At 33.4% G+C, this 22,136-nt stretch overlaps 3 protein-coding genes across 4 annotated transcripts in view; 2 read left to right on the forward strand and 1 right to left on the reverse strand.

Moving 5' to 3' along the window:
• Window positions 1-4,251: 4,251 nt before the first annotated feature.
• LOC117786423 (protein a6) lies at window positions 4,252-6,433 on the forward strand. Of its 2 annotated transcripts, none has more exons than XM_034624674.1 (2): window positions 4,252-4,577; window positions 4,653-6,433. In XM_034624674.1, the coding sequence occupies exon 2, from the start codon at window positions 4,657-4,659 to the stop codon at window positions 5,941-5,943; it is 1,287 nt and encodes a 428-aa protein (XP_034480565.1). In that variant the 5' UTR covers window positions 4,252-4,577; window positions 4,653-4,656; the 3' UTR covers window positions 5,944-6,433. The 2 variants fall into 2 exon arrangements, with proteins under 2 accessions (XP_034480565.1, XP_034480574.1); XM_034624683.1 differs by having other exon boundaries at window positions 4,252-4,482.
• A 2,006-nt stretch (window positions 6,434-8,439) lies between these two features.
• Window positions 8,440-22,136, forward strand: part of LOC117792726 (coiled-coil domain-containing protein CG32809) — a 33,349-nt gene continuing 19,652 nt past the window's right edge. Inside the window, exons 1-5 of the mRNA XM_034632973.1 lie at window positions 8,440-8,650; window positions 10,150-10,366; window positions 10,781-10,834; window positions 10,915-11,054; window positions 12,149-12,757. Of these exons, the coding sequence (XP_034488864.1) occupies window positions 10,261-10,366; window positions 10,781-10,834; window positions 10,915-11,054; window positions 12,149-12,757 (909 nt within the window). The 5' untranslated portion in view covers window positions 8,440-8,650; window positions 10,150-10,260. The remainder of the gene's footprint in view (window positions 8,651-10,149; window positions 10,367-10,780; window positions 10,835-10,914; window positions 11,055-12,148; window positions 12,758-22,136) is intronic.
• Window positions 13,142-21,667, reverse strand: LOC117792733. Its single transcript, XM_034632985.1, has 5 exons — window positions 20,996-21,667; window positions 17,219-17,312; window positions 16,893-17,013; window positions 15,862-16,083; window positions 13,142-14,003 (listed from the first exon to the last, which is right to left on the reverse strand). Exons 1-5 carry the CDS (start codon window positions 21,594-21,596, stop codon window positions 13,275-13,277), a joined length of 1,767 nt encoding a protein of 588 aa, XP_034488876.1. The 5' UTR covers window positions 21,597-21,667; the 3' UTR covers window positions 13,142-13,274.

Raw genomic sequence — 22,136 nt, forward strand, 5'->3', positions numbered from 1 at the left:
AAAATTATTTTTTATATTTATATTTTTTTTATTTTTAAATTTTGATTTATTTATACTTTATTCTGTTTTAGTAATTTTATAAATGTTATTTTAATTTGTTACGAGGGGGATTCGAACCGCCGCCTACTGCTTCACAACTGAAGCGGCCTCTCTAACCAGAGCGCCACAGTGCCATCATTTGTTTGATACGAAATAGTACCTATTTATACTTTCCTAACAATTTAAGATTTTTATTCTTATATTAAGATTTTAAGATTTTTTAGATTAATAATCTTCGTTTTAGTAATTTGGTCTTAAAATAATCTTATTTGAAGAACAAAATATTTAAGATGAATGGTCTTGATTTTAGAACTTGGTCTTTTTTTTCAGTGTAAGATCTGCATTTCGAAACTATTTTTGCTCCCCTTCTAACTACGCTCCTGGTGAATGTGGCCTGCGAACTGTGAACTGTGGAGAGATGGAAAGAGGGAAATGGAGATGTGGGCGACCAAAAGACAAGTCAAACCAAGTTGAGTCTATAATTTTTGTTGTGGTTCCTGTCTATTGTCTTTACGCTGTTTTCCTCACTTTTCAACTTCCTTTGTGCCCGTTTACAATTTCTTTTCTTATGCACTGCGAAAATATTTAAAGTAGACATTATGTTAGCTGCTCATACTCTACGTAAATCTGACTAACAGATGAAAATAGAGCTCCTTGAAAATCATTTATATATGGTATTTAGAAGAAGGAGTCAAGACATCGCTGTGAGATCAGCAACATCATTATGAAGTTGGAATTTTGGCTAAGCTGAAAAATTAATACCTATCTGAAGGAAAAACAATTATTAAATATTATCATTGTTTTGTTCTCACTGCTTGGTGCATCAATAACTTCTAAATTTAAAATTTTTTTAATTAATTCTTTCTTAAGTCTTAAACTAAATTTACCGTGAAAGATAAAGGATATACTTAAGAGGCTTTTTTGTGCATGGAAAAAAATGCATGAAAATTAAATTTCAATAATACTAATAACTCGCGGATATATATCCACTGTAATATTACTGAAAGCAAAAAGAAATTAAGAAATAATAAATTATTTAATGACCTTAAATTTGTGTTTATGAAAAAGTTAAAGACAAAAATACTTGAATAAAGAGATAGAACTTTGTAATGGAACTGTCCAACTTTATCCAACTTATTATTGTTATTTAATTCAACTAATTTTCAGTCGTTGGGATCAAGTTAACTATATCACCCTTAGGAATTTTCCAGGAATCGCAAATAATATTTATTTTAAGCAGGGAACCAAACCGAAACAAATATAGGTTACGGTTTCGGTTCCGGTACATCTTGAAATAACTATTTCGGTAAAGGTTCTGTTTCAGTTTTTTTCTTTCGGTTCCGGTATCAGTACCGGTACATAACGGTACAGCAAATCAATTTTGAAACATTTTCAAATTTTAAGATGTCGTTTTATAATAAATATGACATCAAAATAATCAGAACGAATTTTAAACTATTTGAATGCAGAATGTATTTAGAGGCCAAATCATGATCAAAATGACATTCCGCTTGAAAATCGGTTTAGTTTTTATCAAGTTATGACAGTTTGAAGTTGGTCAGACTGCGGACTTAGCCACTTTACAAGTCAAAATTTTTGTTCAATTTCACATGATTTTTTCCAAAAAAATGAAAGGTCTCAGAATCAAGTTTAAAGTGTTGTTTTATACTAATCACGATATAAGAAGTTGACTAAAAGTGAAAACTTGAGATTTAAAATTTTGAATTTTCAAAATTTCAAAGGGGGGAACCTTAGCATCGAACCCAAGATTTAGAGGAAAATAGTTATTTTGAAAAATTAATTAAATTTGAATGCAGAATGAATTAAGAGCCCAAACCATGATCAAAATGACATTCCGTTTGAAAATCGTGTTTATCAAGTTATGACAGTTTGAAGTTGGTCAGAATGCGGACTTAGCCACTTTACAAGTCAAAATTTTGTTCAATTTCACATGATTTTTTCCAAAAATGAAAGGTCTCAGAATCAAGTTTAAAGTGTTGTTTTATACTAATCACGATATAAGAAGTTGACTAAAAGTGAAAACTTGAGATTTAAAATTTTGAATTTTCAAAATTTCAAAGGGGGGACCCTTAGCATCGAACCCAAGATTTAGAGGAAAATAGTTATTTTGAAAAATTAATTAAATTTGAATGCAGAATGAATTAAGAGCCCAAACCATGATCAAAATGACATTCCGTTTGAAAATCGGTTAAGTGTTTATCAAGTTATGGCAGTTTGAAGTTGGTCAGACTGCGGACTTAGCCACTTTACAAGTCAAAATTTTTGTTCAATTTCACATGATTTTTTCCAAAAAAATGAAAGGTCTCAGAATCAAGTTTAAAGTGTTGTTTTATACTAATCACGATATAAGAAGTTGACTAAAAGTGAAAACTTAAGATTTAAAATTTTGAATTTTCAAAATTTCAAAGGGGGGACCCTTAGCATCGAACCCAAGATTAAGAGGAAAATAGTGATTTTAAAAAATTTATTAAATTTGAATGCAGAATGAATTAAGAGCCCAAACCATGATCAAAATGATATTCCGTTTGAAAATCGATTCACTTTTGACCAAGTTATGACAGTTTGAAGTTGGTCAGACTGCGGATTTAGCCACTTTACAAGTCAAAATTTTTGTTCAATTTCACATGATTTTTTACAAAAAAATGAAAGGTCTCAGAATCAAGTTTAAAGTGTGGTTTTATACTAATTACGATATAAGGAGTTGATTAAAAGTGAAAACTTGAGATTTAAAATTTTGAATTTTCAAAATTTCAAAGGGGGGACCCTTAGCATCGAAATCGAATCTTCGTCGAAAATAAATAAATTTTCTAAATGAACAAAAATTGAATACAGAATGAATTTAGAGGCCAAATCATGATTAAAATGACATTCTCTTTAAAAATCTATTCAGTTTTGATCAAGTTATGACAGTTGGAAGTTGGACAACTCTTTGACCTAGCAACTTTCCCAGAACCGTACCGGTACAAATGTTTCGGTATTCGGTTCTTGACATAGAATTTTCATTCGGTTACGGTTTCAGTTCCATTAATAAAAATGAAACGGTTAGTTTCGGTTAACGGTTCCGGTGTGATTCCCTGATTTTAAGTATTAAAATTTATTTAATTATCTTTTTTTTAATAAAATTATGAAATAACTAAATTCTACAATTTAATTTTAATTTTTACCCTAAAATCATAATATAAATCTTATTTTGAATTAAAAAAAAAAAATAAAAAATCAAATTAACATATAAGCAAATATAAATTGAAAATAACATTTATTTAAATTAAAAGCATCATTTTAAAAATAAAAAATATAAAAAATTTTTCTCAATTTTTTTAATAACTAATTATAATTGTAAGGTTTCCTGAAATTTTTTAATGGACAATCGAATAATAAAACAGTTTACCGAATGACCGAAAACACTTGCCACTTGCCAAATACTTGTTGAAATACGAATGGAGTAAAAGCTTTAATATGTTTTGAGTAAAAGCTCTATCGAAAACACTCAAAGCCACAGCGCATGTGCCAATTTGTTAAAAAGTGCTCAACATTTGTGGGTGGCGCCAATTTTAACTCAAAGGTTTTTTTTCATGTTTTTTTATTATTAACTTTTGTTCGTACTGGCTGTCGTGTTTGCAAAATTTCTTAGTTAATAGTCGCGGTTTCTCCAATCTGGCTTCGGTTCGACTTTCGGTAACATTCGTCTTACAAAAGACCTGACAAATCAGTACACATCCGAGCCTCTGATGTATGACACTTGGCGATAAGAGATAAGAGGACATTTTAATTCAATTACAACAATTATCTCAACGAATAGAACTTTGCCAACATATTATATATCATGATATGCACAGAATTGATAAAAATAGTACTGAAAATTAATTAAAATACATACTTTTTAAAATATTCTAAAAAATATATGTTTATTTTAATCAAAATGTCAAAGTAATTAAAAGAGTTCAAAGTTTTTTCGCCTATTTGAATTCGCGCGCTCTTTTAGCACAGCTGCGCAGTTGCTTAGCCGTGATATCAACCACTCAGCATGGTTGCACGCCAATTTATAATTGAGAACGTCAGATGTTAAGCCGTGACAACAACCCATGTGCATGGTTGCATGCCAATTGATCGTCGCCGTCGCAGTGTTACCTAACGCTGTATATCAATAACATGACAATCGATGCACTTTTTTTGCATCCCTACACAAAAATAAACATCACGAAAAATTACAACAAAAACAAAAAAAAAACTGAATGCAAACATAAATTAAACGATTTTTAGCAAAAACAAATGATGCTTTAAAATGTATGTTCAAAGAGAGCGCAAGACCACAATCAATTAAGGCAATTGAAGAGAGGGCGAGAAGAGCTTTTGGAGTTGTGGCAGCAATTATGCAAGTTGCAAGTGCGGCAAACGCAATACAATAACAAACTGTACTTGCTGGTAAGTGCAACGTTTGGTGGCAACAACAATTGGTTTCACACACACAAACACACATGCAGACACAGACTGGTACACAAATTTAGGAACACACCGCAGTAAGTGGCAACTTTTTAAATATATATATATTTATACACATATATATTATAGATGTGTTTATTTTATGTTTGCAGCAAAATGAATACAAAACATTCCGAACCATTTTATATATCTGGCAGTTTGTTTGATAACAGACGCCTAAAGCGACGTCTGGACAGATGGTTGGAGCGACAGAGACAGCAACAACTGCAGCAGCAGCAACAACAACTGCAGCAGCAACAACTTTATATGACACACTTGGGGACATTTAAAGGGAGACGACGTTGTCATTTAATGTTATCACGACGTCATGTGGCTGCCACACTGCCAGCGGATATAACCATAGATCTGCTGTCGGATGAGGAGGAGCAGGAGCAGGAGAAGAGAGAGAAGGAGCAGCAGGAGCAGAGAAAGAGAGAGAGGCAACTATTCAACGCACACTTACAGCTGTCTACAGTGCCGAACATCACACTAGTGCCAGTTGAGCTGGCGCATCACAGTGCCAACTTCAACTCCAGCATGTTGTTAAGCTGCTCAAACTATGGCCAAGTCACCTCCACAACAACAACAACAGCAACTGTAAATGATAGCATTGTCTTGACCAGTGATGAGGAGCAGGATTTACATTGTCAGTCACTGTTTAACAGGCGTTCACCGCCGCCTTTAGCGCCACTCACATTCAGCGACTCCCTGGAGGAAGTGACTGTATCCCTGGTGCCGCGTCATGCAACAACTGCCAATTGTCAGCAGCGACAGCGACGTCGGCAGCGAGGCAACAATCACAACAACAACAACACTCCTATAACCACAACAAATGTAAACAATGTGGACAGTGAATTCAGCGATCTAAACAGCGCTTTACCCGATGAAACCACTGTGCACACAGTGATTGCCAATCGTATCTACGAGCTGTCACTCAGTAAACTGCGAGAAGGACTCGCCTCGAGTGGTGTGCCGGAATACGCGCAGGATCTGTTGCCGGAGCAGCTGCAGAAGCTGTCGCCGGCAATGCGCGCCAAGGTGGCGCCTCTGGTTGCCCCCTCGCCCCCTGCACCAATCTCCTTGAAGCTGTCGAGTGATTTAAGCATATCACTGATCTCAGATGACGACGACTGTTGCGAGGCTGGTGGCAATACTGGCAGCGCCAGTGGCAACGGCAACAACTCTGCCAGCAACAACTCCGAGCTACTGCATCCCGTTTTGGCCGCTGCCGAGGCGCATGCTGCTGCCAAGCTGCTGAAGCAGCAGCAACCGCAGCTGTCCGTCGTACAGCACCTTCAGTATCCGGGTCATCATACGCCCGTATCCGTAGCCGTATCCCTGCCTGTGATGGCCGACAGAGCGCCAACCTTGCTGCCATCCACGAGACGCCGCAAACTAGGTTAAAGCTAAATACAACAATCATTCCCGAACCCGAACCAGAACCGACCTAAACAGATACGAACCGAACTGAACCGAAGTGACCCAATCACCTCACAGTTAGTCAGGTAATTGCTTTGACCACGAATCCTCAAAAAAGACACAAATGTAGCTGATGGATTATTCAAACATTCTATTTAAATTTTGATCATACAAATTAATTTCATATCTTATTTCTGATATACATTTTTATTTATACATCATAGAATTACTCTGTTTTCCAATTATAATTCAATCAAATAGGAAAATAATTGTTATTCTATGATTTCTAAATTTTAATTTATTTACTACTTACCACGAATCCCAAAATAAGATACAAATATCTGCTTGAATGACATAATCATAGATGGATTATCCTTAAATCAGGATAAACATTTGCTTTTTATCATATACAAATTAACTTTCCCTCTTATTTTTGATGTAACAATTAAACTTCAATTTATATTTGTAAATCATAGAATATAACTCTATTTTATTTCAATTATAATTTGCTTAAAATTTGAATATAATACTTATTCTATGATTTCTAAACATTGATTTACATTTATTTACTATTTGCCATGAATGGCAAATAAGATACAAATGTATCTGAATGAATTAAATGGATTATCCTGCAAACAAGATTAACATTCAATTTCAATTTATTTAATTTCATCCCTTAATTTTAATATAAATAACAAAATTGTTATGTAATAATTAAATTTCAATTTTTTTTAATACATCATAGAATAACTCTTTTTTTAATTATAATTAAAAAAAAAATAGTTATTCTATAATTTTGTTAATAAATTATTGAATTCAATTAATTCATAACATTTTTTTTTTAACAAATATCAAGCAATATTTTACTTTATAAACTATATTGCCTGCATTTCACTATGACAACAATTTCACTTATATATTTTTGCCCAAAAATAAAGATGTGCGTTGATTTGTTTGGTCAAAACAATTCCATGACTGACTGTACTGTTTAGGCATGCATAAAAAATGTAGCGGTCCAGACTTTTTCTATAGTGCAAATATATACAAAGTAAATAGATTTGTAATTCTGCTGTATTTCAATTTATTATACAACTTTTGAATCAACTTTCTCATCGTCATTTTCATGATGTGTCTGTCTCTTTCCTGCTCGTGTGCATATTTCTATCTCTCTCTCATACTTTAAGTCTATATTAAAAATGCGTAACGTACAAAGTTAGCAAACTACTGAAAAATATATATAATAATATATTATAAAAATATACAAATTATGAGAATAAATAAAAGAAAAATATTGAAAATATATTTTAGCAAGCAAGACACATTATAATTCACAATATTAATGTAATATAATTGTAAAAGACATATATAGATTATACTTGTATACAACAAATATTATACATCTGTTATCTGTACTATCTGTGCAACTAATTTGTTTGGACAGTTTTATGTACATTTATACATACCAATTTAAATGGAATTTAATTACTCATTGTTGTCTATTTTCCAATGGTAACCGAAAGCAACAATAAATTTTTTTAATTAAAACAATGTCTCTAAATGGCCAACGATAGTGTATTTATAACATTGTAAGCTTAATCGTCATCACTGCCGACTGCAGTTCGCGCTAGTGACGAAAGCAGCACGAAGAGTGCGAAAGGCGCGCGACTAGCAATACATGTATACAGCTAATATGGAAAATTTGCTACGGCTGTCTATTTGGATCGAGATATAAATCTCCCAACAGTTTCCAAACCTTAAAAGCTACAGATATGTCCTATATATCGTTGAAAAGGTATTTTTGAGGGCTTTTAAACTCTTTTCTAAAGTACTCGGATAACATTTTACAGGAGAAATAAGGTTTTTTATCTTACATTTCGGCGATTTATGACAAAAGTGCGCTAACAATTTTTGTTAAATTTCAATATATTGTAATACTTAAAATTTCAAGTTTTTGGGCATATGATGCATAACTTTTAGCTGAGGGGCTTAGAAGATACACGTATAGCCTGTTAGCTAAATATATACATTTTAATAAGAATTGAGAGAGGACAGCATCAGCAAGGCAAGTGTAGCAGGCAGAGCTTAAGAATGTACCTGACAGCTTTTGCGTTGCACAAATATCCAGTGTTACCAGACAGTTTTGCACTGCGTTGCAGAAATACCCAGTGTTGCCAGACAGTTTAGTTTGGTTTTTTATGACAATGTGGGCTTAATCTAGTTTAAATGAATTCAACTAAGTTGTGTCTTTCTGCAACGCATATTCAATTTATGTGTTATTTTTCCTTTTTATTATTAAAAAAAAAACTTGTTTAAAAATTAGAAAGAAAACAAATAATAAAGTTTAAATTAAGTATTAATGTGAACATATAAATGAAGCTACTAAGCTTTTAAAATGTTGTTAAAAAATGCGAAATGACAACCTTGAGTTAAGTTGAGTTCGTAGCAGAATTGGCAGCACTGTTTTCACGCATGCGCTTTCGAGTGTATCCCGTGAAGTTTATAGGGCGGAAACGCTTTCTGATATACCAGAAATAATTTTGCTGTTGAGTGTTAAAACTTATCGAACGGGGCTTAAACGCGGTCAGTTACCACGGCTAAGAGATGAGTTAAAGCAACGTTTTAAAATTAGAAGCAGTCACTAAACTAAACATAATCTAGTGCATGGATAAACGTCGTAAACAAACCGGTCATGGTAGTCAAACAAATACTTTATTTATAACAATTCATTTAAAATACAGACATACATATGTATGCAGGACTTTAAACTCCATTCATTGAGGTGTATAGAATATCTGGAGAAATTTTGTCTTGAATCTCTTACTTTAATCAACTTCTTTAAACAGCATAAATATGTATGTTCATATGTATGTACACATATATGCATATATACATATCTGCATATTTGAATTTTCACCACATACATCTAAAACTTTAGAGTTCACTTTATAGGATATGAAAATACAATATTTATATGTACTTCAATATTTATATTGTGCAAGTCCGAGATCTCAATAATAAGACCTCAAAAGATACATTGTTTATGTATGTAAATATCCCTGTAGATGAACAGTATGTCAAGTAATTGTTTTGACAAAAAATAATTAGACCTGTGTTTCTAAAAGCTGAAATATTTGAACCCAATAGATCCTGTTTATATTTTTACAAATAATACAAATAATAAATAAATAATTAAAGAAAAAACTATCTTAAAAAAAAGTTAAGCCCAATGGATTCAGCTTATAAAATAAAATAATAAAGTAACAAGCAGAGAGTAATATAAAATAGAAAAAAAAAATATACAAGAAAAGTTTCCTTTTTTTTTGGTTAAATAATATATATACAAACTTCTTAAATTTGTCAAAACAGCTACTTGACTAAGTGTAAGTGCTTCCACACAATAGTATGTACATGTTTACATATATATGTATATGCATGTGTATATGTATGTGTGTTGGTCCGAAGTAACAAGAGGGTTCGTACTTATTCGGCGCTTATCGATGCTATCTAATAAAGACATTTCTCACCACACCCATATACCATAAAGTACTCGTAGTACATAAAAGTGCATACTTATGCATGAACATATATAGACGCAGTTACTTACGTGTATATACATATTTACCTGTAATGGAAACCACATATGTGTAAATATATTGATAACTATGCACACACATATAGACATACATACGTGCTCCTATATACAAATATTTTTACCGGCACGAAATGTAAACAAGACTAAAAAGTTGAAGAACAATCAACTAAACACTTTACTTGTGTAGGAATGGATGTCCTTAAATTAACTTACACACAGTTAGTCAAGAAAGTAATTAGACAAATTATAAAAAATTAAGCTTGTTTCAAGAAGCATTGACAAGCGTAATAAAATAAGAAATAAAGAAGAAATTCATAATAAATAATTATTTGTTAGTGAAGAGAGTGTTGTAAAAAAAAATTATATCATATTTTTTTTAATTGGTGAGTTTCATTCCAGATAAATTTTAAAACACATTTAAGAGAAACAAGACGGGCTGAAAATAATTTTATAAATTGGTTTTTTTTGAAAGTAGTTAAATTCGTATAAAATAATTTTTTCTTTTTTAACTTGTTCTTAGATAGACAAAAAGTCTACGTTCAATAATGTATATGAAGTGTGTGATAATATTATATAAAATTAGCATTTTATCCTTTTAGCAGCGCACAAAGATTTAGCTTGAGCATTTTGAACAGCACAACAATTGAAAACAAAAAAAAAAAGCGATTGGAAGTGAAAGAGCAGACATAAATAAGTCTTAAGTCAACAAAATGTTGATTCGTTGGAAGAGCAAAGATAAAAGTGCATCAACAAATCAAAGTGGCAGTGGAAGCAGCAGCTCATCCTCTAAAAAGAAACGCAAAGGACGAGAAGGAGGTAAAATAAGTAAAATATAATAATTATATTTAATAATATAGTAAGTACAATTATTTACCAACATTCAGCTTTCGAAAACCAGGCAAAACTATGGTATTATTTTAAATAATTTTGCTAAATTATATCTCCTAGTTTGTCATCAACTTTAAGAATATATATATGAAGTTTATCAATTTATCATTTGAAAATATGTATACAAAATTATATCATAATCTACAAAAGTATTCATAAAAACATAGTTAAATTAAAATTTCAATACATACATTTAAATACTTTTCATCTTACTGGGGCGCAGTTGACTTTAAAAGTCGTTCAGTAGAACAATTATAAAGGTTCCATCGATATTCTGTGCATGCTAATTTTCGATATCGATAGCTCTATCTAAATATCTTCAATCCGTTCATTTCATTTCAGAGGAGGACTGGCAAAATGAGAATAAGCCGGGTCGCCTGCCGCCAAGCGAGCAAAGTATGCAATCTACACAATAATTAAAGAACATTCAATAAAATTGTACTCTTGTTAACTGTCTGCTTTTGCATTATTTCAAGGTGGCGACGATCGCCGACGGAACATGCGTCGCGACGATCCACGACGTCACACGCTCGGCGGCGACATCCTCGTCTACGGCAACTCGCAGCATCCACACGCCCATCAATTGTCCCAGCAACAACGTGCCATGGACCTCGAAGTAAGCCCAATCATATCTCATACTTACTTACAATGCAACTTAATCAGGGCGGGACAGCCGAATTTGAGTTCGACTTATAATTCTGCAAGTGAGCTCTTCAAAATAATCTACTACAATATCGTCAGCTACCTTTGATGTACTCGAAACTAGTCGCAAAAGCTTAAGTCGAGGCCCCGACTATAGGAATACTATCTAGATCCAAAGGAATAAAATTTTTTGAACGAATTTAATAAAATTTTAATGCAGAGTTTATTTAGATGCCAAATCATGTTCAAAGTGACATTCCGCTTGAAATGACAGTTTCAAGTTGCCCAAGCCTCTGACCTAGCAAATTTAGAAGTCAAAATATTTCTTAATTTTGATATGATCTTTTACAAGAAAATAAAAGGCCTCAGAATCAAGTTTAAAGTGTCGTATTATACTAATTACGATATAAGGAATTGATTAAAAGTAACAACTTGAGATTTAAAATTTTGAATTTTCAAAATTTCCAAGGGGGGACCCTTACCATCACCGTGGAACCATGGATATGATAGTCGAAAAATAATAGAGTTTTCTAAATGCAAACAAATTTTATGGAGTATGAATTAAAAGCCCGGACCATCATCAAAATGAAAATCGGATCTTATTTGACAGTTGGAAGTTTGTCAACTCTTTGACCTAGCAACTTCACCACAACCGTACCGAAACAAGTGTTTCGGTTTTCGGTTCTTGAAAAAGAATTAATTTCGGTTACGATGTCAGTTCCGGTACTAAAAATTAAACGGTTAGTTTCGGTTAACTGTTCCAATACCAGTTACGGTGTTGTTCCCTGGTTTTGACAAAGTAAAAAAATCAAAACTATTTTTAAAACAGTTAAATTGGATAAAAATTATTTTTCCTTTTTTATAACAAGTTCGTAGAACCAAAGAAAAGAATAATAAAATCATAAATAAATTAAAGCTCCAAATAGAATTTTGGGGCATGGATGGACTCTTGTCACTAGACTCTTACCTCGTAAAAAGTAACATTAAAACTCAAAAAAATATATATATACTTTTTTTGCAAGAGAATTTGTGTAACTGTATGTGTGATTTCAATTGTTGTTGTTGTAGATGAGCACACGTGCACAAAAGAACAAGAAAAACCAGCCAATGCGTGGCTATGCTCCCGTTAATCAGGGCCCACTCTTTGACGATGATCCGGGCATTATGTCCGAGGTGGAAACAGCGAGTACGGGATTTCGACGCGGCGGTAAACAGCGATCGTCGTTGCCAGTAGTGCGAACACCGTCGAAGACCCTTGAACGGCCGCTTGGTCTCGTCTTTCTGCAGTACCGATCGGAAACGAAGCGAGCTCTGCTCCCGAATGAGATCACCTCGATAGACACGGTACGAGCGTTGTTCGTACGTTCGTTTCCCCGACAATTGACCATGTCGTATTTGGAGGGGCCGAACGTTAAGATCTACATACACGATGCCAGCAAGGATATGTTTTATGAACTGGAAGACGTACGATCTCATCTGCGGGAAATACGCGATCGCTCCGTGCTGCGCCTCTTCGAGTCAACAGAGGTAGCGGCTCCTCCTCAGATTCTGCCCGGTGGTCCTGGCATACCACAGCCCCTACCACAGGCCCAATCGAACTGGGATCAGGACCAGAGCTATTTCAGCGAGCCAGAGTTCGATTCGGACTTTAAGCATCAACACATTCACAAATCAAAGGTAAGCATCAGCTCCTGCCATCAGCAAGGACTTTTATATATTTATTTATTTTATGTATAACATATAAATATGTACATTTATGAATATGTATAAATACGAGTGTTTGTGTGTACATAGATGATGATTTTGTACCTTTAATTATTATTTTTTAATACCTATAATTACACTTAAGCTCGTATATACCCATATAATCAAGTACATTCTCAAAAAAAAAAGGCTTACAAATATGTACAGTTAGTCAATTAATAGTGTTGACAAATCAAAATATTCACGTAGATGAATTTCATTATTTTTTAAATTAGTTAAAGGCAATGGATCTCATTAATATTCATTTTTCCAAGAAACTTTAATAAAATAAGATAAATTTGAAGCTAATAAAAGGTTAGAGTTTGTCAAGTTAATTACTTTACTAACTGTAATATTTACATGTATATATTTATATATATATATATAAATGCATATACATTAAGCGTGATCTGCACCACTCTGCTCCTTACTTCATCTGATAAATCAGGCATTAAAAGTTTCCGCAGGTACCGACACTAAGGCCCTTGAGGGTGTTATTCATTTGCTCGCTAATATCCTTCCAAGCGAACACAATGGCACCCTGAAACGGCTCTGGATCGCAGTTACTGCATATGGCCATTACAGCCTTGACTTCCTCCTCAGCCGGCTCTCGATCATGCGTACTGATCTCCTCCTCTAGTGTCATTCTCAGCGTCAGATCATGCTTAAATTGCTGACCTCCAAAATCGGCTAGACCATTATACTTGCTGTAGATCTCACTGTTATCGCTATCGAGTCCGTCATCAACCAGAGAACCGTCATCAAGTAGAACTATACCGCGTTTTTGCAACTTTTTAGCAACATTTCCTGATTCCTGATTCTTCTGCGAATTGCGCTTAAACTGTATATGTGTCTCCGTCTCATCAATGAACTGAACATTTGCCGAATTACTCAGCATTTGAAACCGTCCTGCTTCATTCGCAGTCACTGTAGTTGGAGTAGATAGTATTCCTCCGACTGCACGGCTCGGCGGTAGAGGCGAATAATTAAGTAGTTGCTGAGCCACCAATCGGGAGCCAGTGTTAATTTGGCCATTAACAAAATTGGTATTAACTGTGATTGCTGACGGTCCTTGTTGTTGTGATTCTTGTGACGGCACTGAGTTGGCCAAATTGATGCGGACTCTGCTCGGAATTTGACCGCTGGCCAACAACATGTGCATGGGCTGCGGTCGGTTGATCTAAAATGTCATATAGGATTAATAAAAAATGAAATTAAATTAAATTAAAGCAAGTGAAAAAGGTTCAAGTCGAGATCCCGACTATAGGATACCCGTTACTTAACTTTAATATATATACAAATATTTTGAAGAATTAACTATAATTATTAATTTTTATTATTATATGGACGGGTGCTAGGTGACAATTCATGAGGAACCACGAGTACCGGTACGTAACGGTACAACAAATCAATTTTGAAACATTTTAAAACTTTAAGATGTCGTTTTATAATAAATATGACATCGAAAAAACAGACCTGAGGCAAAAAAAATTGTTTTGAACGAATTTAAAAATATTTGAATGCAGAATGTATTTAGAGCCCAAACCATGAAAATCGGTGCAGTTTTCAGTTCAGTCAGTGTGAAGTTGCTCAGACTTTGGATATAACAACTTTACAAGTCCAAATTTTTGTCCGATTTGACATGATTTATTACAGAAAAATAAGAGGTCTCAAAATCAAGTTAAAAGTGTTGTTTTATGCTAATTATGCTTAGCATCGAACCCAAGATTTAGAGGAAAATAATTTTTCTTACAAAGTTAATTAAATTTGAATGCTAAATGAATAAAGGTGCCAAACCATGATCAAAATGACATCCCGTTTGAAAATCGGTTCAGTTTTGACCAAGTTATGACAGTTTGAAGTTGGTCAGAGTGCGGACTGAGCCACTTTACAAGTCAAAATTTTTGTTCAATTTCACATGATTTTTTACAAAAAAATGAAAGGTCTCAGAATCAAGTTTAAAGTGTTGTTTTATACTAATCACGATATAAGGAGTTGATTAAAAGTGAAAACTTGAGATTTAAATTTTTGAATTTTCAAAATTTCAAAGGGGGGACCCTTAGCATCGAACCCAAGATTTAGAGGAAAATAATTTTTCTTACAAAGTTAATTAAATTTGAATGCTAAATGAATAAAGGTGCCAAACCATGATCAAAATGACATCCCGTTTGAAAATCGGTTCAGTTTTGACCAAGTTATGACAGTTTGAAGTTGGTCAGAGTGCGGACTGAGCCACTTTACAAGTCAAAATTTTGTTCAATTTCACATGATTTTTACAAAAAAATGAAAGGTCTCAGAATCAAGTTTAAAGTGTTGTTTTATACTAATCACGATATAAGGAGTTGATTAAAAGTGAAAACTTGAGATTTAAATTTTTGAATTTTCAAAATTTCAAAGGGGGGACCCTAGCATCGAACCCAAGATTTAGAGGAAAATAATTTTTCTTACAAAGTTAATTAAATTTGAATGCAAAATGAATAAAGGTGCCAAACCATGATCAAAATGACATCCCGTTTGAAAATCGGTTCAGTTTTGACCAAGTTATGACAGTTTGAAGTTGGTCAGAGTGCGGACTGAGCCACTTTACAAGTCAAAATTTTTGTTCAATTTCACATGATTTTTTACAAAAAAATGAAAGGTCTCAGAATCAAGTTTAAAGTGTGGTTTTATACTAATTACGATATAAGGAGTTGATTAAAAGTGAAAACTTGGGATTTAAAATTTTGAATTTTCAAAATTTCAAAGGGGGGACCCTTAGCATCGAAATCGAATCTTCGTCGAAAATAAATAAATTTTCTTAATGAACAAAAATTGAATACAGAATGAATTTAGAGGCCAAATCATGATCAAAATGACATTCCGTTTGAAAATCTATTCAGTTTTGATCAAGATATGACAGTTGGAAGTTGGACAACTCTTTGACCTAGCAACTTTCCCACAACCGTACCGGTACAAGTGTTTCGAATTTTTTAAAAAAGTCTTAATTTGTTTTAAGATGACTTAAAATCAAAAATATGATGATTATTGAATACACTTACCATTGGCGGGGCACGTGCTGTGCTGGACACCTCCTGACCCTCGTGATCGAAGTGGTGCACGTGGTGGTGTTTGTGATCTCGATGTGCCTTTCCCGCACTCAAAGCCACGCGATAAATTTGCACGAGGGTCACCTCAAAATGAAGGCCGTGACTTACTTCACCGGTTATTGAGCTTCCACCTGAACGCAGTTTTCCTTTAGCCGGTATTTTATGGCCCACTAACTGCAAAAAGTAATGCCAATTAATATCGATTACGAAATGTAGCAAAACTTAAATTGTGGTTTTTCCTATGGTTTTGTGGACGAATAGAGACCAAAGCAAAGACAAATTAATGTTTTGGAGTGGAATAGAATTAACTTGTTGAAACAATATTCTTCTTATTTTTATTATTTTTTAATTCCTAGTCCCCGCTTTTAAGGTTGAAAAATGTTGTGAGTCATTAAAATGTATGGAAAATTCTAATTCTTAAATGATTGTTATTTTTGAGCAAAATTAATCTTTGTATTTCGATAAAAAAATCAAATTAAATGAATAATCATTATTTAAAAGTTTTCTTTTTGTTTTTTGATTATAATATTGATTGTGGTACAAGTATTATTGAATAACTCAAAACTAATGATTATCATCTAATGATTAGCATGTAATTTTAATAATGATCAATATACGGACCATGATATAGACTATATTTTCAGAGATCTAATCTAATTAAGGACGTAGTTTTAAGGCATATTTCACTCATGGATGATGAAATTATACTTAATATCTCCTGCGATGGCATAACATACAATAGTTACCCAACCAAACAATTTAATACCACTGTGTTTTTGTTTTTTTTTTTTTTTTGTTTCCCTGAACCAGTTTCCAGCAGTTTTTTGTTGTTGTTTAGCTGTCGTTAAGAGGTTGCTGTTTCCGTTCAAGAGCTGATTCCGACTGTCGACTCAAGACGCGTAATTAGACACTACAGTCAGCTTCATCTTGGCCAAGTTAGCGTTACAGTAACCGTTACAGTTACGACGGTTACGATTACTCACTGAATTGTGGAAGCCACGCCCAATACGTTCTGCCTTCAGCCAGACCTGCCACTCCCCCGTCTTTCCATTCCACGAGCTGCACATGTGATGCCATTGCCGCATTTTCAGTGGGTAGTTCAATCTATTTATTATTACAAAAATTTGGAAATGAGAATTATTTTACCGAAAAAGAAAGTACAAATTTTTCTAAACAGTTAAAACAAATGTTATTTGCAATGCCTGATTAGAAGTACCAAAAACAGATGACATAAATAGAAAATATCCATATTGTGTAGAAGATAGGTTTGTACTCAATCCAATTGGATTCCAATTTATCTTGTACTTACCTGTACATTTGCTGACCTTTTATGGCCATCGATAAGAAACTGGAATTCTGCGCATTTGCGACCCAGATTTGTATCTCACGTTGTTCCTTTTCAGCTGTGGAAGTTAATTTAAAAAAAACACACACAAATATAAAAAAAAAAATATAAGAAATATATGTCGCTGATATTATGAAATCAGAGCAAATTGCGTGATGCTGCATTGCACAAATCATGCCAAGTTGATCGACGGATCAACTATTGAGCCACTGCACTATGGGCCAATTTGGCATAAGTACATGGCAAAAATCAATTTTCGAGTGGTTCGGTCAAGAATTGCTTATATGACTTTATATATTTTTAATCAAATTGTTGTGGGGTGTGAAAATGTTCAAAGCTCAATATTTTTCAAACAAAAATAAATATTTAATGAGAAAAAAAAAACGAAAAGAAGAGGAATGGTCTGGTATAAAACTTATATAAATATTTATGTAAATTGACTTATTTTTTTAACAAGCTTAATTTTTTATTACCTACCTATTATTTTGACCTTTTTATAAATTATGTCAATATTCAAGAAGATATTTTAAGATAAAACCATGGCTCGATTTGAGATTTTTGGCTTTCAGTCATTCACGTCCATTTTCGTGCTACTCCTTCTTTTATTTTACCCTCTAAATTTCAGACCAATATCTAACTTATTAAAACAAGTTTAAAAGTTACAGACTTTTGCCTTTTAACTTTCTGAAATGATCCATAGTGCATTAATTGGCATAATGCAACTACTTATACTTGTATTTTGAACACATATGCCTGTTCATAAATAATTGCAAACAACTGATTAATAATCTATTCGCTTACTCATATAATCGTTAATCAATTATAATTGATAATTATCGGTTAAATATTTATGTTTGATGCTGGCACAAACGATTGATCATTAATCTCAATCTTGTTAACATAATAGCTGATTTTGCACGAATAAAGTCTTTAAGCCAAGCTACAATTATTTAAGAAATTATCTTGAACAAAATAATTTACATATTTGTTTGTTTTCATACCCTGTGCCCATTGAAAGTGGGCATTGTATTTGACAGAATGTACTATGTAACAGGCAGAAGAAGGCGTGGCAGACCCCCCAAAGTATATATATTCTTGATCAGTATCAACAGCCGAGTCGATTAAGCCATGTCCGTCTGTCTGTCCGTTTATTTAAACGCGTCGATTCCAGAGACTATAAGAGCTAGAACTGCGTACTTGGGAAGTAGGTTCCTGGATATCGTACGCAGACCAAGTTTGTTTTTATTTTTGGATCGGATCACTATATTATATAGCTGCCATAGGTTTTTGTGTTTTTGATACATCTGAACCAAACTGATAGAATATGCATTTAAGTTGGTGTTATATATTCTGGTCAAATTTGGTTTAGATCACTTTTCTATATCATATATCTGCCATAGGAGTAATCGGTCGAAATCAACTTTTAATACAGTGTACCTGGCCAGAGGGTATCCTACTCTCAAGCGTACTCGACTCACCGCGAGCGAAGCGAGCAGGGGCGGCGCTCCCTTGCTTAATATTATAAGAATATTAATATTAATAAGAATAATAGAAAAAAAACTAGCAAGTGCGCGACTACGAGATACCCTGGCCCAGTCAATTTATTGATATTTGGATGCATCTCGTATTTGTTCTCTTTTTTAGTTTAGTTTACTTAAGTTCGACACTGTGTTAAAGTCAGGGACTGAAAATACAAATTTTGTTTAAGGCCTCTTTGAAGAAAAATTAAAAAACAAAAAACGGAAATATTTAGCAGAAGCAGAGATATCATGGATTAAAAAATAAAAATATTCAATCTTAATTTAAATTTTTCATGTTTAATATAGCACATTGAAGCTAAATTAGACTAAAATTTCGTTGCTCGAATTTTATTTATCAATTGAAGTAACTCTAGCAGCTGTGGAATTTTGTATGCAATATTTTATAGATGTTTTAAAAAAATTATTTTAAAATATACTTCAACTTTAAAAAGTTGAAGTAGTGATGTTATACGATACTAAAAATGTTCAAGGATATTTAAATTTTCAGTTTATTGTTTTAGGGAATTATTTTAATGCTTTATGTAGCATTTACTTTTGATTCCGCTCGCTCAACATCACACGTTTTGAAATCGACAATTCCTGTCGATATGCGGAATTTGGAACAGCAATCAACTCGATTTGCGGCAATTCCACTCGTTTTTGAAATTCGGAACAGGCCCGATTATCATTACCATGTAATATTTATATTATTAATTATAATGACTGTTCCTGGCTAAAATTTTTCTTGCATATCTGCGAGTTAGTTATCCGTGGATAATTAAATTTACTGATTAAATTACTTATCGTGTGTGCCATTGAAGAAATAACAATATTTGTGAATTTTTGATTTGGTGAAAACAATTTTTTGGCCAACTGTGAGTGAGCTAAGCGTAAATTTCCTCAGTTCACTGTCAAGTTTTGTCGGGTCAAGTCAGCATCTAAAAATTTATCTGTAAATGTATTTGCATCTGTATCTTTATCTGTCAGGTTGCGGAAGCTTTATACGCAGCTTAAATTGCATATTTAAAATAATCTCAAATACTAAAAATAACAAAAGCCAGCTTACTGTTAGCTGTTGACTGTAAACTGTAAGCTGTAAACTGGTAAACTAAGCGCTTATGTAATTTGTGGTCACAATCGACAATGTCGTTGTATTTGAAGATGAAAGACGAAGAAATAAGTATATCCATAAAAGTGCGAGTATCTCAAAGATACTTAGTATAATACATAATTGAGCGTATATATCTATACCTCATTTTGGGCCGTAACAAAACGTAAACCTTATTTTACAAAGTCATCTGTCAATTGAAATTGAAATTCAAACATTTCAATCAGATGCTTTATGACCAACAATCGCCACATCAGGAAGTTGGCTTCCTTTCACTTTCTATATCTATAGACCGGGTATGAATGAATACTACATGCCTATTCGCTGGTGTGGAGTGTGGCCCACAAACTTTATTGTTGGCCTGGCTCACAGGTTTACAGGTCTACGAAGGTCTCTTTTCTTCTCTTCCCTTCTCTTCACTTAAGTTGAGTGTTGACTGCTGACTGCAGGGGGCATCATAACAATTTACGAGTGCTTGCTGACTTATATAAATACGAGTATAAAAGGTCAATGGCCATTGTGTTGATTAAAAAAGTTGCTTTAAATGAATTTCATTTCTGCATAGTAATAAGTAAAAAGAAAGAAGAACGAGGTGCTGAACTGTTGTAGCCCAGTACCCCTAAGTAACAAAAATAATAAATGTTCATAAAAAAAAATTAAAATAAATAAATAAAAAAACAGGGACAATAATTTCTAGTCGATAATAATAAAAGAAGATTCGAAAATAAATAGATGTTCATAAAAATATTAATAACGTTTTGGATTTCATTAAATTAATTTTTGCAATGTTTGCAGATAAATAATAAAAATTTAATAAAATAAAAATGAAATCCTAATTTTTATATTTCCCGTATATTTTATGTTATTTTTATTTCCTGATAAAAAATTGCTAATATTATTTTTTTTGTTAAAGAATAAATTTTATTTCCAACTTTATTTTATATTTTCTCCAGGCGCTAAGAGTACTTGTTTTTTTTTTCAATTTAAATTCTCTAGTAGTTATTGGTGTCACATTATACAAACATTAAAAAAAAATATTAAAAAAAAAGCACTGTCACAAACTTATAAGCCATTGTATCCTTTGCGGTACTTAGCTAACTACGAAGTACTCACCTTCATAGGTCAACATGACATGATCACCAGTGTGATTCGTGAAACGCATCCAGAAACATAGTGTAAACTGATCGAGCTCAGGCAATTCGTTGTTGTATTCAACCGCACCGTCTTGATTGAAAGCAAACTTTTTAACACTACAACGGTCCGAGGATAATGAGGCGGATAAAGATGAGGACGAGGACGAGGACGAGGAGGAGACGTAAAGTGGAGTGCGGGGAAGACTGAGAGATGATGCTTTGATAACATCATCTTTTAAAATATACGACTCATAATGATTCTCCTGATCATCATTTAAAATAATAGGATGATGTGATATTGAGCCGGTTTCAACTGCATTCACAGTCGAGTGTGGTAACACCAAATCATCTTCATCATCATTGTCATGATCATGATCATTGTCCTTATTACTTCCGAATTGGGAATAGCTGGTGGCCAACTCGTGGCTGCTGCTCGCCTCTCCTGGATGCGATTGCTTGAGGCTGTATGAGGTAATCGGTAAGCCGCTTGACGCGATCGGTTTCCAGGCGGTACCGCAGCCGAAGAAAGTGACGATGAGCAGAAATGCCAAGCCACAATACGAGTATTCTCGGTTATACATGCCGACGATCAATTCGATCAATTCAAATTCCGAGTTATTCAATTGGTTTTCAAAGCGGTTTTCACGTCCGTTTGCGGCGCCGTCTCGCACTTTACTATTCGTCTACGCATGCGCCAGAGCTGAGCTGAGCTGACTTCAGCTGACTTGTCTCAAGCGGAGTCAAAAACAACAACAAAATAATATAAAAAAAAAACGAAAAAAACACAACCGCTGCCCGATCGTTGGACAAGTACGTCTCGTTCAGTTGTAACAAATTTTAAAATTGTATTGAAATTTAAACTGGTTGAGATTTTCTTTTTATACCCGTTACTTACAAACAAATACAAGGGTATATTGTATCTTATTAACAAAGAAAAAAATCTTTCTATAAGATAAAAGTCTTGTGGCGAAAGCATTTCCATGCCCCAAAATTACTGATATTCAATTTTGTGATAAACGAAATAAAATGTAATACAAAAATGGCGAAAGAAATTAATTCCACCTGGCGGAATGCAAATTTAGCGTGGTTTAGCGATATCCCGCTAAACTTATCGCTTTTTG

The sequence above is a fragment of the Drosophila innubila genome, chromosome X (assembly GCF_004354385.1).
Source record: "Drosophila innubila isolate TH190305 chromosome X, UK_Dinn_1.0, whole genome shotgun sequence".
Lineage (NCBI taxonomy): Eukaryota > Metazoa > Arthropoda > Insecta > Diptera > Drosophilidae > Drosophila > Drosophila innubila.

Coding starts and splice junctions, on each gene's coding strand:
- LOC117786423 (XM_034624674.1), top strand. CDS start 4,657: ATGAATACAAAACATTCCGAACCATTTTATATATCTGGCAGTTTGTTT.
- LOC117792733 (XM_034632985.1), bottom strand. CDS start 21,596: ATGTATAACCGAGAATACTCGTATTGTGGCTTGGCATTTCTGCTCATC. Junction 16,084..16,892: donor GGCGTGGCTTCCACAATTCA/GTGAGTAATCGT, acceptor TACTTTTTGCAG/TTAGTGGGCCATAAAATACC. Junction 14,004..15,861: donor CAGCACGTGCCCCGCCAATG/GTAAGTGTATTC, acceptor ATGACATTTTAG/ATCAACCGACCGCAGCCCAT.